The 18,780-nt window shown below is 34.9% G+C and overlaps 1 protein-coding gene across 3 annotated transcripts; it reads right to left on the reverse strand.

Moving 5' to 3' along the window:
- Nucleotides 1-8,626: 8,626 nt before the first annotated feature.
- LOC140961155 (uncharacterized) lies at nt 8,627-13,804 on the reverse strand. 3 transcript variants are annotated; one of them, XM_073419459.1, is made up of 4 exons: nt 13,715-13,804; nt 12,166-12,862; nt 11,987-12,070; nt 8,627-9,040 (listed from the first exon to the last, which is right to left on the reverse strand). In XM_073419459.1, the coding sequence occupies exons 2-4, from the start codon at nt 12,836-12,838 to the stop codon at nt 8,961-8,963; spliced, it is 837 nt and encodes a 278-aa protein (XP_073275560.1). In that variant the 5' UTR covers nt 12,839-12,862; nt 13,715-13,804; the 3' UTR covers nt 8,627-8,960. The 3 variants fall into 3 exon arrangements, with proteins under 3 accessions (XP_073275560.1, XP_073275562.1, XP_073275561.1); XM_073419461.1 differs by having other exon boundaries at nt 12,166-12,714; nt 13,715-13,798; XM_073419460.1 differs by having other exon boundaries at nt 12,166-12,907; nt 13,715-13,798.
- Nucleotides 13,805-18,780: the final 4,976 nt, after the last annotated feature.

Consider the following 18,780-nt stretch of genomic DNA (forward strand, 5'->3'; position numbering starts at 1 on the left):
AAGCGTTGTGTGTCTCGATTCGATCGTTAGTTCTAATTCTCTCGACATGACTTCAAAACTAAAAATGTAAACTGAGGAATATGATAAAATTATAGAGAAAATCCATGAACAACATCAAATTTAATTATGTTGCTATGAACTTGAACAACATTTTTTACAAGAAAGTTGGAAGAATATGCCAAAATCTGAAGAAACTAGAATGCTGAAAATTGAAAATTAAACAGAAAAACTATAGAGAGAAATTGAAGAGTTTTGTTGAAACATTTCATATTCGCAATCTTGATTTTGATGTTAACAAAACTTGATATTTTGTTTCTAATGAATTTACCTAAGTGTGCAGAAGTTGAAACTGATCAGGATTCGAACTGATCGGTTATCGAGCCAAAACTGAAGCTATCGAGACGCAAACTGAAAGCGCCAACTGATTGTCCAAACAGAACCAGTTCAACTGATATATCAAAGACCAGTTCAACTGATCAGCTAATAGGTGGTTTAGCGGAAGACCTTCAGAAGTCCGACCAGCTGATGAAGAGTTCAACTGATGAAGAGCCCAACTGACCAGTTCAATTGAATCAGTGAAATCAGTTCAGCTGACGAGCCAATTGATTTCACCAAACCAGTTCAACTGACCAGTTCAGTGCATCAGTTAGAAGCCGATCAGTTTGCATAACACGACAAGCTTATCTAAGTGGAATCCAACTGTGCGCATTGAGGAAAAACTTTTATCCAGTCAAAGGACAATAATGGACGTTGCAGCAGAGCTTAAAACCAAAACATTCCAGAATGGCTGTTGGAAAGTACAGACATATTTCGAGGAACAAATTCAAATTGCAACAATATATTTTATGAGTCTTGGAGTACGGTCTCATTACCTCTATAAATACCATACCAAGATCATCAATATACAAGTATGTGTGGAGACACAGAAGTGTGCGGAAAAACAGAAGAGTGAAGAAGAAGGACACGCTCAATTCATATCTGCTTACAAGAAGCAATCAGTCCAGATTTGAGGAAACACTTCAAAGTGTTATCAGCTTAGTTTAGAAGCATTTTCCCTCAGTGTGTGAGAACACTTTCGTGTTGTATTCATATATCAGTTCTCACACACATGCACACACCATCACTCACATATACAGAAAATTGGACGTACTGATAAGTTGAGTGAGTCTTGCACAAAGACGTTAAACTTGTATATGTAGTCTTTAACACTCAGACGTTAAACAAATGTTGGTTGGAAGTTGTTGCCTTCAGTCCAGGCTAGGAGTTCAGTTAGGCAGTAGGGTAAGTCCTAAGCTGAGTTGTTTGTATAAGACATTGTATAAATCATCGTCTTGATTTTGATGTTAACAAAACTTGTTATTTTTTTCTAATGAATTTACCTAATTGCGCAGAAACTGAAACTGAAACTGATCAGTTATCGAGCCAAAACTAAAGCTATCGAGACGCAAAATAAATGCGCTAAATGATTGCCCAAACTTAACCATTTCAACTTATATATCAAAAGACCAGTTCAACTGATTGACCAGCTGATAGGCAGTTCAGCAAAAGACCTTCAGAAACCCGGTCACCTGATGAAGATTCCAGCTGGCCAGTTCAACTGAAGCATCGAAATCAGTTCAGCTGACGAGCCAATTGATTTCACCAAACCAGTTCAATATTAGTTCAAGTGACCAGTTCAGAACATCAGTTAGGGATCAATCAGTTTGAATAACACGACAAGTTTATTCAAATGGAATCCAGCTGTGCGCATTGAGGAAAAGATTTTATCCAGTCAAAGGACAATAATAGACGTTGCAGCAGAACTTAAAGCCAAAACGTTTCAGAATAGCTGTCGAAAAATACAGACATATTTCGAGGAACATATTTAAATTGCAACGAACATATTTGATGAGTCTTGGTGTACGATCTCATTGCCTTTATAAATATCAGACCAAGATCATCAATATACAAGTGTGTGTAGAGATACAGAAGTGTCAGGAAAAACAGAAGAGTGAAGAAGAAGGGCATGCTCAATTCATATCTGCTTACAAGAAGCAATCAACTCAGATTTGAGGGAACACTTCAAAGTGTTATCAGCTTAGTTTAGAAGCATTTTCCCTCAGTGTGTGAGAACACTTTCGTGTGGTATTCATATATCAGTTCTCACACACATGCACACACACCATCACTCACATATACAAATATTGAGCGTACTGATAAGTTGAGTGAGTCTTGCACAAACACGTTAAACTTATGTATATAGTTTTTAACACGTAGACGTTAAACAAGTGTTGGCTGGAAGGTGTTGCCTTCAGTCTAGGCTAGGAGTTCGGTTAAGATGTAGGTTAAGTCCTAAGCTGAGTGGGTTTGTACAAGGCATTGTATAAATCAAAGTCTTTTAGTGGATCCTACCAGAGGTGGTAGAAGGGGTGACGTAGACGCAGTTGAAGTCTCCGAACATCCATAAACATATCTTGTGTACTTAACTGTTTAACTATTGTTTTAACACTGATTTGATCAGTTCAGCTGACATCAGTTCAGTTTTTTCCATAACTGAACTGATACAAGCTCGAATTGATCCCACTTATTTCAGTTATTCAGTTCACACAAGTTAAAAGGCTTTCAAATTAGTCAGCTTTCTTAATGAAGGATTATTTCGAGTATTTTCTGCTTGGTTTAACACCAAACTCGATTTAATTCTTCGGTGTTTACTTTCTTAGAACACGAGCTATTGTAGCTCATTGAGAATATTATGTTTGAAGCACCTTCGCAGGTGTCAGAACCGATCCATCAAGCTTTGAAATTGCTTTTGTTGAATGTTTGTCGTCTCTTTTCTGATTCTTCATCTTAGCTTTTGTTCCACTCCACCGAACAGTTTGGTCATATTCTACGATCAATCATCGTTGATAATGGGTCAACTTCTCTCATCGTGATCTTCAACTGACCCCTTCTTGGGCCTGTCTCTTATTCCTCTTGTTGTGATTTGTTACTATTACTGCCTAAAATGTACTATGTTTCTGTTAGCAGGCACTCAAGGTGTTCGAAAGGCGTTAGAATTGTCGGTTGCCTGGAACAACAAAAAGGTTAAAGAGCCACAAGTCGCCCCAGCTAAACTAGACAAAATTGACAGAGGAAAGAAGGGATCCACGTCTGAGCTATCGATGAGACGAACTTGGTCCACAACTAGACCGCTTTCTAGAATCTCCAAACTCGTATCAAGCCAGTCGACTGGCGCCATAACTGTGGAAGATGATAGTTCTTCCTCTGAACCAAGTAATCCCCTTTCAGCCGATTCAGAGACCGAATCAGATGATCATATCTGCTCGGATATTCCATTGTATTCCTGTAAACGTATGAAGTTTTCTACAGAGAGCCATACCGACGACTTGGAAGAACGTCCTTTAGCAGTTACTTCAAACCTTCAAGTAAATGCAATTCTATTCATTTTTTTTTGTTATAACTCAAGGCTCATTTTTCCTTTTGATATTGCAGGACTTAACAACGAGATGAACCATGGTTTCTTCGGTCCAAGAGGATCTGGACTTTGATTTCAGCTTTTAGATTCAGGACCATCCCACATGGTTTCTTCGTCTCATCTTCCCTCTGGTTTGTGGAATTAGCCACATCTAAATCCTCATTACAACACTTTCTGAACATGAATCTCAATGCATTAGGGGCCATGGAAAAAGCTACTGTCTTGTCTTATGTGTCTATTTTGAAGAGTAGCCTTGATTTTCTCTCATCCCCATTGCATGACATATTAAATATTTTGCCATCAATGTTCTCGGATTTTTAGGATTCGAGTTCCACTTGTTAGGAGACGTTGATTCAGGTGAGAAACTTCAAATAACAAAAAGAGAAATTGGATAGCATGCTCTCTGAGAGAAAAATCGCCCTATCCACTCTACAACAGAAGAATGCAGAGTTTGACACCAAGGAAGAGCTAGTGAAGAAGTTAGAAATAGAACTTTCCCAACATAAAGTTGATACAATGACCTTTTTGCACGACAATGAGGTTTTGAATGTTTCCTATGACAAACTCAAGGTTGACATCTAATGTCTGGGCGACGACCTAGTAAATCAGAGACATGCCTATCAATAGTGGGAAGATACCTTCAAGGTGGCTGAGAAGACTTGGGCAGAGTGTCTTTCTAAATGGGAAGAGTTGTGTCACCTTGATCTCTCTTGAGCTTTCGTTCTTACCCTTACTGCAATCATGGTTTATTTTGACATTTTCTATTTGATATTCAGACCGTAGTATGTTACATTCCTGATTTGTTGCACTTGTCTGCCATGGTTTGACTTAACTCATTTTGTTTCATGAATGTTGGAAAGTGGCTAAAAGTTGTTGTTTTTGTATCTGTTGCTTGTGATTTATTTGTAGATATTTACATTTTTGACATATCACATTTACAAAAGAAACTCTGCCAAAATTTTTTAAAACTAAACACACGGCAAAAAGCCTGTTTTTTTTTCAATATTGATGTAAACAATGCTAGTCAACATTTGTAACCAACCAACAACTAAACTGTTGAAACATTTCATGTTCGTCATCTTAATTTTGATGTTTACAAAACTTGTTATTTTGTTACTAACGAATTTACCTAAGTGCGCAGAAGCTGAAACTGATCAGTTCGATTCGAACTGATCGGTTACCGAGCCAAAACTGAAGCTATCGAGACGCAAACTGAAAGTGCCAACTGATTGCCCAAACAGAATCAGTTCAACTGATATATCAAAGACCAGTTCAACTGATTGTCCAGCTGATAGGTGGTTCAGCGGAAGACCTTCAGAAGCCCGGCCAACTGATGAAGAGCTCAATTGATGAAGAGCTCATCTGACCAGTTCAATTGAATCAGTGAAATCAGTTCAACTGACGAGCCAACTGATTTCACCAAACCAGTTCAAGACTAGTTCAACTGACTTGTTCAGAGCATCAGTTAGGATCCGATCAGTTTGCAGAACACGACAAACTTATCTAAGTGGAATCCAGCTGTGCACAAGGGTACAAAAGTAATTGTTCGATCAAAGGAATATAATAAACGTTGCAACAGAGAGTAAAGCCAAAACGCTTCAAAATGGCTGTCGGAAAACACATACACAAATTTCAAGAAACGAATTCAAACTGCAACAAACATATTTGATGAGTCTTGGTGTACGGTCACATTGCCCCTATAAATACAAGATCAAGACCATCAAGAAGAACAAGTGTGTGTGAAAAACAGAAGAGAGAAGAAGAAGGGCACACATAATCAGCTTACAAGAAGCAATCAGTCCAGATTTGAGAGAACACTTAAAAGTCTTATCAGTTTAGATTAGAAGCACATTTCTCTCAGTGTGTGAGAGCACATTCGTGTTGTATTCATAGATCAGTTCTCTCTCTCTCACACACACACAATCACTCACATACATACAGAGAATCGAGCGTATTGAATAGTTAAGTAAGTATTGCACAAAGACATTAAACTTGTGCATGTAGTCTTTAACACATAGACGTTAAACAAGTGTTGGCTGGAAGGTGTTGCCTTCAGTCTAGACTAGGAGTTCAGTTAAGCAGTAGGGTAAGTTCTAAGTTGAGTGAGTTTGCACAAAGTATTGTATAAATCAAAGTATTCTAGTGGAACATACCAGAGGTGGTAGAAAGGGTGACGTAGGAGTAGTTGAAATCTCCGAACATCCATAAACATATCTTGTGTACTTAACTGTTTAACTATTATTTTAACACTGATTTGATCAGTTCAGCTGACATCAATTCATTTTTTTCCATAATTGAACTAATACAAGCTTGAACTGATCTCCCTTATTTCAGTTATTCAGTTCACACAAACAAAAAGCTTTAAACTGATCAGCTTTCTTAACGAATGATTATTTCGAATATTTTCCGCTTGGTTTAATACCAAACTTGATTTAGTTAATCGGTGTTTACATTCTTATAACACGAGCTATTGAAACTCATTGAGAATATTGTGTTTGAAGCACCTTCGCATGTGTTCGAACCGATCTATCATAAACAATATTTTTCAAACAATGCTTCCCAAAGTTTCAAGACATGCTCTAAACGAACTTCACTTTATCATCGATTTTGCCAACTAACACAACAAAGATTCTTCCCAAAATTTATAAACTACAGCGGATTCTATGAACAATTATTTTTATTTATTCACAAATGCTCTATTATTATTTATAAACAAGTTAAAAAAGAATGGCTTAAAAGCCTATTCTTCACACACTTACAATACATAATTTTCTTACAAGTCAACATGACCAAATCCACCAAAGTGATTTTCAAGTCAACATGACCAAATCCACCAAAGTGATTTTCTTACAAGTCAACATGACCAAATCCACCAAAGTGTCTAACCGATTCCAATTTTACGAACTATCTTGCACTCCTACCCAATTATCGAGATAATAATGTTTCAATTACTTGCCATTGATGCACCTCATGTATTGCTATACATCTAGACTTACCAACCGATATGAGTTTTCATCGATACTCGATGAACTTTGAATGATCTTTTGTCAATTAGGTGACCATTTCTTGAATTCCCAATCTTTACCTGCAACAACCCTATGTACTAGGTGATGTGTGAGTGCCCACCCACATGGTTGCATTTGTCCAGCGTTCAATTATTTGAACATTCACTTGGCCCACTCCACGTGATACTTTATACATATATTTTTTATTTAGTTTTAATTTTTTTAAATTATTCAAATATTTAATATTTATTTTTTAAAAATATAAAATTTTAACGTTTGATTTTTTAAACAAAAAAATTTAAAAATTGTTTAAATGACTATTTTAATTCAAAAAATCAAATATCCATCATTAAATATTCACATGTTTCACAAATTATTTCAAATATCAAAATACATTATTCTACATTATAAATCACTCCAAAAATATTCTCTCCACTGTTTTCATCATCTCAATTTTATTTTAAAAATTTATTTTTAAAATCTTATTTTGTTCTGAAATATATGAAAATAACCGATGATTTTTTTAGAAATTTTGTGAATTATCAAAAAATGTCGAAAAAAAATATTTCTTCTCAAAATTCACAAGTTCCACCAAATTATCCATATTTTCCAATTCAACCAAATTATCCACATCATTATTTTATTAAATAATAATAATTTAAATGGTGTAAATAAATTTAAAATTGTATTTATTTAATGTAAAATAAAAATAAAGATTAATGATTGGACAACAAGACTTATAAATAATAAATGTTAATGTTAAAATGAAGACAAAACGATGAGTTTTATAACGTGAACCAATGTAGATGTCCTAAGCTTATCCCTAATAAAACTTGTCACGTGAGGATAAGAGGATCACTTCGAGACGCTAAGACCCTATGTCGGGAGCCGCATTATTTATTTTATTTTCTAGACGGAAGAAAAATAAAAAGTTAATAAAATCAACACAAATAAAATATTTTTCATAAATTTTTTATTCATCAACTTCATAAATCTATTACGAGCTCGCGACGGGTTAGCGGGTCAAAAATTTGCCAGCATAACCTATCTTTGTGATAGAACAGTCTGAGTCAACAAGTCTAAATAATTTTAACAACTACGGTAGTTACATCGGGCAGGTCGGAACAACGTAACCCACAATTCGTCATACGTCAATCCAATCGACTAGTTTTGACAACTCTACTTCTAAAAACATTAATAAACAAATTAATCAAGTGATCCACGACCAATAACTAGCTCGTATTAATATAGAGTTTGCAAATACTTAAAAATGATTATGAACTTTTTCTTTACGAATTTGCAAAAACTTTGTTAAATAAAAATTCATAATCACATTTTTTAAACGTTTACAAACGCTACCTAAGTATAATGTCTACTTCGTCTTATAGATATATTTAATATAACTTACCAAAACCCAATTGAAGCAATTGACATTCTTCTATTAAAACTAAAACAGGGAGATATCCCAAACTATATATCCATTTTTTCTAAAAATTCCCAAAATTTGATTCGAAATTTCAACAAAACCAAAATACAAGAATTAATTCGTCCTTAAAGTATTAAATAATTTATATTGACAAATGTGTTCATTGGGAATATGAAGATTAGGCCAGGAAACAATAATAATAACAATATATGACAGGTTCCATTAATAAAAGAGCTATTTTTATTCACCTCCCTATGTTTTATTTATTTGACACTTATGTCATTAATTAAATGTAAAAATTATAACACACTAAGAGAAGTGCTAAATACATAAAATACAAGAGATGTTAAGCATATATTTTGGTATCAAACATACCTAAGTACATATATGGAAAAAAATTTAAAATTGTGTATAATCGCGATGTCGAAATATGTTATTTTTTCAAGTAATTCTATGTTATTATTCTGTTAAAGAAACAATCCATGTTCCCCTACATATGTACATTTCAAGATAAAAATAAGAATAGGTCTCTTGTGAGACAGTCTCACGGATCTTTATCTATGAGACGGGTCAACCCTACCAATATTCACAATAAAAAGTAATACTCTTAGTATAAAAAGTAATAATTTTTCATGAATGACCCAAATAAGATATCAGTCTCACAAAATACGACCCGTGAGACCGTCTCACACAAGTTTTTGCCTAAAAATAATCAATCGGCTCCAGTTATATACTTCCCTATTATAATACAGAATGTCACCACTGAAGATAATTAACAAATTCTTGGAGTATTTTACAATGCTTGCAGAGCAACCATACAACTAAAAAGTCACAAAGGGAAGACTTTTGTAATCATGGAAGCCGAAATCATACAGTAAATAAACAGAGTCCATTGACATGATACAACTAAATTAATAAGTTCGAAAGCCAACAAATTCCTACAATATTTTGCCTACTAAGAAAGGGGGAAAAAGACAAGAAACAAAATTTTCAAGGAGAATCAGCAGTGCTCCGATCTGACAGCAAACAATACATTTACAAGAAAATACCTGTTATTTTCATCTGACTGGTACAGCTACGTTGATGATAACAAATTATTGGTCGGAGAAGGCTTCCCCAAAATATTCAGTGCCTTCATCCGTTGCATTTCATTTCCTGCCCCAAACAAAACAAGAATTTAGAGGCATTTCGCATTTGAATTTGGAAACAGGAATTACATGAAGCAGTTTCCAAAATATTCGTTGAGACTCTTTCAGAACTAAAAGAACGTTTTACCGCCTCAACTTGGTAAGTGAACATAGATATCCACATATATAGCTATCAACATCTCAGTTATACCATGCGAAGTCTATAATTTCTATATCAAGAAAGAAACCACAGTAAATGTATTGATATATCATGCTGAAATTAAATTTCTCCAGAAAAGAAGCAAAAAGCCAAGTTCCAACTTGTATGACAATACAAATTTTTTTACACATGTCATTTCATTCTAAATGTCATGACAAAAGGTTACATTTTCCATGCGTGTGCTCTTCGCTCTTAATCTGTTGACTTACTTGATAAGAGAAAGAAGTGTGACAACTGTAAAACATTTCATTAGGTATTCTTACTTGGTATTTCACAACGCAAGCTCCATGATCAGATAAATGAAAAAGAACATGTGGGAGAAAAGACAGGAAGGTATGCAAAAAATGGTATGCAGTTTTCGCATGTTGTGAAATAAAGGTAGTATTTGGATTCAGGTTTAGCTCTGGGGGCAGGTTTTGAGAGTTGTTGGAAAATGATCGTATGAGTTTGCTTCTGGGACAATGTAACATCAACTTATGTAGTATTTTTGTGTACGACAAATTTTTAATCATTTTTGATTTGATGTTTATGCGAATAACTAGGAGCCAGGTATCTTAAAATTTTAAAATAATGTACATCGGGTAAAAATATAATTTAATTGGATATTTTTGGGAACAGACGAGAACTGTATTAAAATTAATTGTTGTGTTTGAATGAATGAAAATTGATTAAAATATATTTTCAAACAATGACACAAGACAATATAATAATTTGGTTTTACTTTAAGAAATAGAGAATTAGTTTCTTAAATGGAAGCCAAACAAAGTGACCGCCTAGATGCAAACAAAACTTAAGAAAGTTGAATGAACATGTATCATACTTGATACTACTGTCATGAGAAGCAATAGTACAAGAGAAGACTTTCTTCCAACCAAATGGAATGGCCTCAACAAGCCATATTCAACCAGAAAATCTCGACAATTTCAATTGACTCAAGCCCAAAACTCCACGATAGTCATTAAGGAAGTTATCGACCCATTTTTGTTGGGGTATTAAATATGATTACCAAGGTAACCATGGATTACTAAATTAATGGGTCAATGGTTAAACACAGATGCAAAGGCATGAAACAAAACAATAATTAACGAGCATTCTTCAACTCAAATACATACTCCTCCTGCCATGTCACGTTATATTTAACGCTAGATGAAAATGAGTCCATCATCTGCCGAGAGTCTACACTAAGTTGTCATCATGGCATCAAAACCCACAAACTCATCATATTAAATATGGCACTTTTCACAGAAAACAATACAACGATGCAGGTTACTCAGTGCTGTCATTTGCTGTAGTTATTATGTCCCAACAAGGAATGCATTCTCACCAGTACATCAGTCATTTTAAGTTGAAGACTCATACTTCTTCGTAGATGTGATATAGTAATCGTTTTAGTTTCACAACCACATCAAAATGCCAGTTATAATACATTAGGAACATAGCCGAAGGATACATGCTCTCCAACATGTACCAATAGTTCCATTTTTTGCTAATGATGACGCATATGAAAGATATACTTAATTAAAGTTAAAAAAAAAGACCTTTCTAGAACTCCAAAATTAGACCAAAATCCGATGCCACCATTGCATAATATTGTGCATTTTCCTACATTTCTAGCAATCAAAGGCTTATACCTGATTTCTCGGGAAATTAATCCTAAAAATCTTTAAAATGAGTCCCTTTTCCCACTTTTATGAAATACTACGGTCTGAATATTATGAATGTTCTAAAATACGCCCTAGGCGCGGCGGCGACCTACCGCACCGATAATGTGCTAGGCGGCTAGCCTTGGCGCCTGGGCGCTCCTGGGCGTGCCTGGGTGCCTGACACCCTTAAATAGGCCTGATTTGTTTCGAAAAAAATTGTTGGGATTTTAATATTTTAAAGCCCAATTAAAAAATTAAAAGTTGAAAAGAGGCTGCCCTAAATCTAACGCAGCACCAAAGAAATCGAGAAGCCTGATGGGAAATATTTACATCTCCCGTCTAGTGGAACAGCAACGATGTCTTTCTTCTACCTCTTTTTTCTTTCGGTTTCTTGCATTTCTTGATATATATGCCTTTGCTACCTCAAGTACATGAAACAGATTTGAAGAATTTTCATAACTGATTCTGGTACCATTTTATTAAGCAACTTCCTCTGATTTTATCGTTATCCCAATCTCCTCGTTTCAGGTGAGTGTGAAAGTCCTTGGTATTTGCAGAAAAGCATGTAAGTTATTAGCATTGGTATTTTCCATCTCATTTTTTCCCTTCTCGGCTAAGTTAAGTTTAAACCTTAAATTATTCTATTCAATTATTTAGCATTGATATTTTCTTTCTCGTATTTTCCTTCCCCTGATGCTATCTTTGGATAGGCTAAGTTTAAACCATAACTTATCCTATTCAATTCTGAATCATTGTTTCTAAATCCATCTCTGCTGTCATTGATACTATTTTGAACGCATTTTAAATCTATTGTTATTGTGTTGAAGTTCTAGTACGTGATTTATTATGTTGACACTGCAGAATCCGATCAGCGGCGCCTAGTCCCCGCCAGCCTAGCCCCCGACTAGCGCCTAGCGAATTTTGGAACCTTGAATATTATAAAAAACGCAAGAATTCTATCCAGAAAAGTAATCATTCTCCAATTGAATCTCCAATGCATGCTCATAAGTCAATGCAAAGCTTTAAGATATTTTAACATACTTTGATGCCAATCAAAGATATAGAAATTGCAAATAAGAATGAAGCAAACAATTGTACAAAAAGTATATACCTTCCTCCATGGTTAACTGGATTGCTCTCTTCTCCAACTCGACAGCATGCTTGCTAAGCTCAGCGGGAGATAAATGCATGAGCACTGACCGAAATCACATAAAAACATACCGTTATAGTCAATAAAGAACACAAGGAAGTGAGTAGCACCAAACAAACTCATCGAACAGGATAGCTCACTTTGCATGTACTCTCTTTGGTCGGTCTCATCACATTGTTTTAGAAACTTCTGCAGGTGAATGAAGCGTTCGGTTCTTAGTTGACCATTAGTTCTCTTAATGTCAATTGTACAAGGAAGATCTGGGGAGACCTTAGCAGCTTGAGTGCTATTATTTTGCTTATTTGGAACTGATGGAACACTTGTCGAAAAGGCAGTGATAGGGGTCATATTATTTGATGTAGCCACAGGCATGTGTTTTGGACTATTATCCTTCGTCTGAGCAGGCTTTTGAGGTACTTCCTGTGATTGTTGGACAGTGTTCCTTAATTGTGAACTGTCTGAATATATTTCAACATTTTTCTGTAGTCTTCCCCTCCCAAGTTCTAATTCAAATCTCCTACGTGCATTCATGACATTCTCATTCATACCGTTGTAGGTCAAGGATGGAAGACCCTGAGAACTTGAAGGGCGCTCAGGTGTAAGCCGCTTATTCCCACTAACCTTAACTGCATCACGATTTGGTTTTCCAGCACCGGTAAGCAAATTATCTTGCTGCTTTGGCATCGATCCTGCGTTTTCATTCTGCACGTCTCTCAGAGCAGTTTTTTTTAATGTATTAGGAAGTCGCTTATCGTGAGCAGTAAAAGTTCCATCAATACCCACTCCACTGACATTGAGTTCCATATTGATCATTTGTGATGCCAAAAAAATTAAGCCCTATAAAAATCAATGCACAAGGACCATCCACAAGAACCGTGAAAACTGGAGACAGGTAAAAGGAGTTGGATTCTATTTCTTCAAGCCTCTCATATAAACAGCATGAGTAAATAATTACATAATTCAAGATTACCCAACCATCCAATCATAAATAATAACCAGAAAAAATAAAGATAAGTGAGCAAAACAATATAAGAGTCTGAGTTGCAAATGTGCAGAAAGGAATGGAGGACAAGAGCATTTAGATTTCACCGATTTCAGATATTTAACAACTTCCTTAAACAATTGGCCAACTTCTTGAATACCCCTACCGCTTAAAATAAAGATACCATTATTTTGAAAGAAAAAAACAACTAAAATATGCCGACCATCATTCGCACTTACAAACAAAAAATTGATAAATTTGGGGATAGCTGGCGGACAAATTTAATAGTTAAACAAAAAATGAATATATGCTACCTAAAGTGTCCCGAGTCAACACACCGGCATATTAAATTCCAGTATATACAAAGCATAATCAACTAAACATTCAGATTCGGAACAAATTCAATTACAAAGAAATTCCACTCGAAGTGAAGAAATTTGAACAGAAAACCCACGCAAGCAAGCACTGAACAGACCAATTCGGATGCTTAAACCTTATTTAGCGACTCAAAACTAAATTACTCAAAAGCAGGACATCCAAATAAATAAAACCCACAAAAACCCTAATTCATTCCTTCATAATTGAACCGAAAACATCCATAAAAACCCCGGGGAACACACAACATCAAACAGAACAATCCCCTGGAGTAACCAAACCGAAAGCGGGAACCAGCTTGAGAAAATTGAACGAAACGCAGCGTAACTCACCGTATCAGCGGGAAATGGAGTGTCACAACAGATCCAGAAAGAGGGAAAGAGAGACGGCGCGAGAGAGAACTAAGGTTTTCAAAAGAGCGCTCGAGTGTATATTTAACACGTGTTGACTTCATTTTTTAATTTATTTATTTATTATTTATTTTGCATTATTTTCTATAAATCTTTTTCCCCTTTTTCATTGTTTGGTTTTTTTAAACATAATTTATTTGGATTTCAAAAGCCTAAAATAAATATATTTTATTTTGTGCAGATATTATTTATCAATAACATTTGCATAACATTTTTTAAAATAAATTTACTACATTATTATATATTGAATATTGATCCAATCCGAGTAATTTTGAACTTTCATAATTTAATGTAAAATATTTAAAAGATAATCTGGTGCATATATTTTGTCAAACATTACAATTTTAATAGGGAAAAAAAATCTATTTAACAAAATAAAATGAAATATATATTTAATTTTTTTATTTAACTTATAATATGTCGAGCTAGTAATGAAGCATACCTATAAAATCATACGTATAAAACAATATCGATCAAACTAAGAATCAACCAAGTTGATAGATTGGCTCATGATAGAAGTTTGCAAGTCGCCTATAGTATAGGATGGTTGGGACGATGCCGGGATTGTACATTTGCTTGAAGATCTTATGAATGCGAGCAATATCATCGCCCACTTGAAGTATATATTTACAATATCTGACTTCTCTATTATATTATCCAATACTCTCGCTAGTAACATATGAACAACTTAATTTTCACACAATATACATTAATGAATTGGGATTATTTTTTTGGTTGAAGTTGTCTTGTTTGCTTGTTATCCGACTTTTCATCTTTCAAGCTTTTTATCTTGTTTAGTTTTAGTAGATTGCTAATAATATTTTGAGGATTTTTGCTTCATGAAACTTATACGTCGTGATTGTACATTATCATGACTCAAATATCTATTTACTTTAAAATTTTATTTGGATTTTTTTAGGACTTGTCGAAATAAACCAAAGATAAAATAATTAACTCAAAATTGATTCTTATTAGTCTTTTGGTTGAAGTGAAATAATCATCTATTGGACGGTAGAGACTATAGTATATACCTCAGATTGGGTCTCATTTTACACGTCGAACATACTTACATAGCGTTGAGAGATTCGTTGGATCTCGCTTGAGGCCACTGCTGCACATACTAACATAAGTTCAAGCACTTAACTTTCATAACTTAAACGTATTAGTCATACTCACACCCAAAGTGACAAATTTCCTTATGACATTCCAATTCCCTCGGGACTTGACCTCGCTTAATTATCGTGCTAAAACATGACATCGAACCCCAAAAAGCGTGATCATTTGCCAAGCAATTGAAGACACGGAAAACTCAGCCTACGAATTTAACAAAGGCACGGACCCCATGTCAGGGTCCGGCTTCGGGTCCGTGTAGACTCTGGAATTTCACACTCCGAAAGAAAACAAGGGCACGGACCCCGTGTCAGGGTCCGGCTCCGGGTCCGTGTGCCTACGAAAATGGTAAACCAGTGAGATTCACTACACTTGTGGCTTAATCCTCCTAACTCAATCATACGGACCGTGAAACAACACATCGAGACTCATCCTAGGACGCTATGACACTGAATCGACTCCATAAACACGTCCCCAGAGAAACGACGCACCACATGTTACACGAACGGGTGAAATTTAAAAAAATATTTTATTTTTGATCTATGTTAAATGTCTTATGACCAATTATGAACTGATGTTTTAAAAAAATAAATTTTTTGATGAAATTTGAGAGAAAATTGCAATGAAAGTCACAGCTTTAAAACATCTTAATATTCCCCAATGAAACGACATTAATAAACGATAAATTAAGCTGATCGATACAGCTTCTGAACATGTCGGAGATATGGTTTTTTCCGAGATATACATGTTCGAGATTTTGATATCTTGGTCCCCATCTCGCATGCGTAAACAAAACATCTTGGTCAAGTGTAACACCGTTATCAACTCGATTGCAACACGTCCTATGTACGTTACATGGACGTTGAACTCACCGTTAACTGGCTTATCGGGAATACTTATCTGTATACTTATCCTTAAAATTGGTGTTAATAATATAAATATTATATATGATGTGTGCCTCGTCCTATGTGTGCCAAAATATACAGATAAATATTGGAGGCTTATGTAATCAGCAGTCAGTTAATGATGTCGTTCATCTTTACGTGTCAAACCTTACACATCGATGTTGAACCTTAATAGATGATCGTCGTGAGTTCCATCAATAATATGAGCCGAAATCATGGGAGTTCCATGTAGTTCACATCACCATGTCAATGGATGTCACAGCTTTCCGGCATCCAGGGCACCCTCAATAATATGAGCCGAGCCCCGAGCACGGGTAGCGTTCATCATGCACTCATTGTCGATGGAAGACATGGAATTTATAAACACCTTTATAATTCCCCTTTTCGGGCTTGATATGAGGGTTTTTAATTTTGAAAGATATCATCATTAATTTTGCTTAAAAAACTCGCCATGTTTGATCGTATGTTTGTCGGATTCATGCAATTTTGTTATTATCATAATAATAATGCACATTCTCATTATTTATAATATATCATGCATATATTATAAACAGTAAACTAAACAAAGATGATCAATCGGCCCAAAAACTAATGGCCCGTGTGAGCCAAACACGGGCCTAGGTCCAATCCTAGGGAATGCATGGGATGCAAATGCACAATCACATAAGCCTCAAATATTTACATGTCTTCAATCTTCATAATCATCAAGGCCACCATCTTCCAATCTTGATCTTCAACTAAACTAATATTTATAAATAAATATCCATGGTAAATAGGGATACATCTAATGAGGTGAGAACGCGCTATAAACCAAGCCCGCTTATAAATTGATAATTATTACAATCATTCAACATAAAATATCTTAGCGTACACCTAGCAAATTGTGCTTGGGCTTTTGATCATCATTCATGCATAATATCACATATCATACACCATCAATTAATTATCACAATAATTAATTGATCCAATATTATATATCTTGATCCAATCACTAACGGCGGCATGTGATATCTGAAAAAGGAATTGAAGTCGATAAAATCCTGCATGACCCAAGAATGATCGAACTTCTTTGACCGTTGGTGATGTTAAATTAGCAATAACATCAACTTTGGCTTTATCGACTTCAATTCTTTTTTCAGATATCACATGCCCCTGTTAGTGATTTGATCAAGATATATAATATTAGATCAATTAATTATTGTGATAATTAATTGATGGTGTATGATATGTGATATTATGCATGAAGGATGATCAAAAGCCCAAGCACAATTTGCTAGGTGTATGCTAAGATATTTTATGTTGAATGATTGTAATAATTATCAATTTATAAGTGGGCTTGGTTTATAGCGCCTTCCCATACCATGAGATGTATCCCTATTTGCCATGGATATTTATTTATAAATATTAGTTTAGTTGAAGATCAAAATTGGAAGATGGTGGCCTTTATGATTATGAAGATTGAAGACATGTAAATATTGGAGGCTTATGTAATTGTGCATTTGCATCCCATGCATTCCCTAGGATTGGACCTAGGCCCGTGTTTGGCTCACACGGGCCATTAGTTTTTGGGCCGATTGATCATCTTTGTTTAGTTTACTGTTTATAATATATGCATGATATATTATAAATAATGAGCATGTGCATTATTATTATTATGATAATAACAAAGTTGCATGAATCCAGCAAACATACGATCAAACATGGCGAGTTATTTAAACAAAATTAATGATGATATCTTTCAAAATTAAAAACCCTCATATCAAGCTCGAAAAGGGAAATTATAAAGGTGTTTATAATTTTCATGTCTTCCATCGACGATGGGTGCATGATGAATGCTACCCGTGCTCGAGGCTCGGCTCATATTATTGAGGGAGCCCTGGACGCCGGAAAGCTGTGACATCCATTGACATGTTGATGTGAACTACGTGGAACTCCCATGATTTCGGCTCATTTTATTGATGAAACTCATGGCGACCATCTATTAAGATTCAACATCGATGGGTAAGGCTTGACACGTGAAGATGAACGACGTCATTAACTAACTGCTGATTGAATGAATACAATGAATTACGATGAATTCTCCTAGCACTTAATGATCATCAATGATCAGGTATAATTTTTTGTAAAGTGTGATCGACTGACTGAGTTTAACTCAAATATTTGAAAGTTTGAATTGAATGATTGAATCTTTGTAAAAGTTGTAAAGCTTTACTCAACTAAACACCTTCTCTATTTATAAACTCTGAGTCCAATGGTCTCGAGTTTCAAAAATGATATATTCCAAATAAAAGTGTTTTTTGGCTTGTCTTTTGTCCACGTCAACATTCTTTAACAATCGTATACTGCTACGGTTAGTTTTGTACAGAAAAACTTATCCAATCACCAGTTTAGTTTTTTTAGACGTAAACTGATGTCTTTGATAATGTATGTTAATTTCCTGGACTGATAGACTTGGTAAACTGATAAATTGCAGTATGTGTCAGTTTAGTTTATATGTTAATTTAGTTTAGCTTATGGACTTGGTTACTTTAGTTTAGCAGACTTCAGTTTTGCCTTAAGATTTGTTTATAACCAAAACCTTAGTTGATCAAATAACTTCCCCATTTTTTGTGCTCTACAAAACTAAGCGACAATTCCATTTTTCTTTAGGCAAAATTTGTATTGACATAAAATTTTGATGAACTGATAAAATAAATATAAGATAAAGTGAAGAAAACTACAGCATATTGAAGCAAATACAAATATCTTCTGTCTTTTTATCTGTCTTCCCTATTTTTTTTAACTTATTTGAAGCATATTCCTCTTTAGATTTACAATTTTGTCCTTGAAGGTCACTTCTCCTTTTTTGTCAACACCGGGAATAACCACATATCTTTGTAGGATATGTACTACCGAAGTCATTTGAAGGTTCGTGTGCTGAGCACCTTGAGGTGCTTCAAACACAATATTCTCCAAGATCTGTAATAGCTCGTG

This window comes from Primulina huaijiensis, chromosome 16, assembly GCF_012295235.1.
Source record: "Primulina huaijiensis isolate GDHJ02 chromosome 16, ASM1229523v2, whole genome shotgun sequence".
NCBI lineage: Eukaryota > Viridiplantae > Streptophyta > Magnoliopsida > Lamiales > Gesneriaceae > Primulina > Primulina huaijiensis.

Excerpts from the sequence above, each read along its gene's own strand:
- LOC140961155 (XM_073419459.1), bottom strand. The coding sequence starts at position 12,838 with ATGATCAATATGGAACTCAATGTCAGTGGAGTGGGTATTGATGGAACT. Across the intron at positions 12,071-12,165 it reads CCAAAGAGAGTACATGCAAA|TGCTCATGCATTTATCTCCC; the intron begins GTGAGCTATCCT and ends GATTTCGGTCAG. Across the intron at positions 9,041-11,986 it reads CCAGTTAACCATGGAGGAAG|GAAATGAAATGCAACGGATG; the intron begins GTATATACTTTT and ends TGTTTGGGGCAG.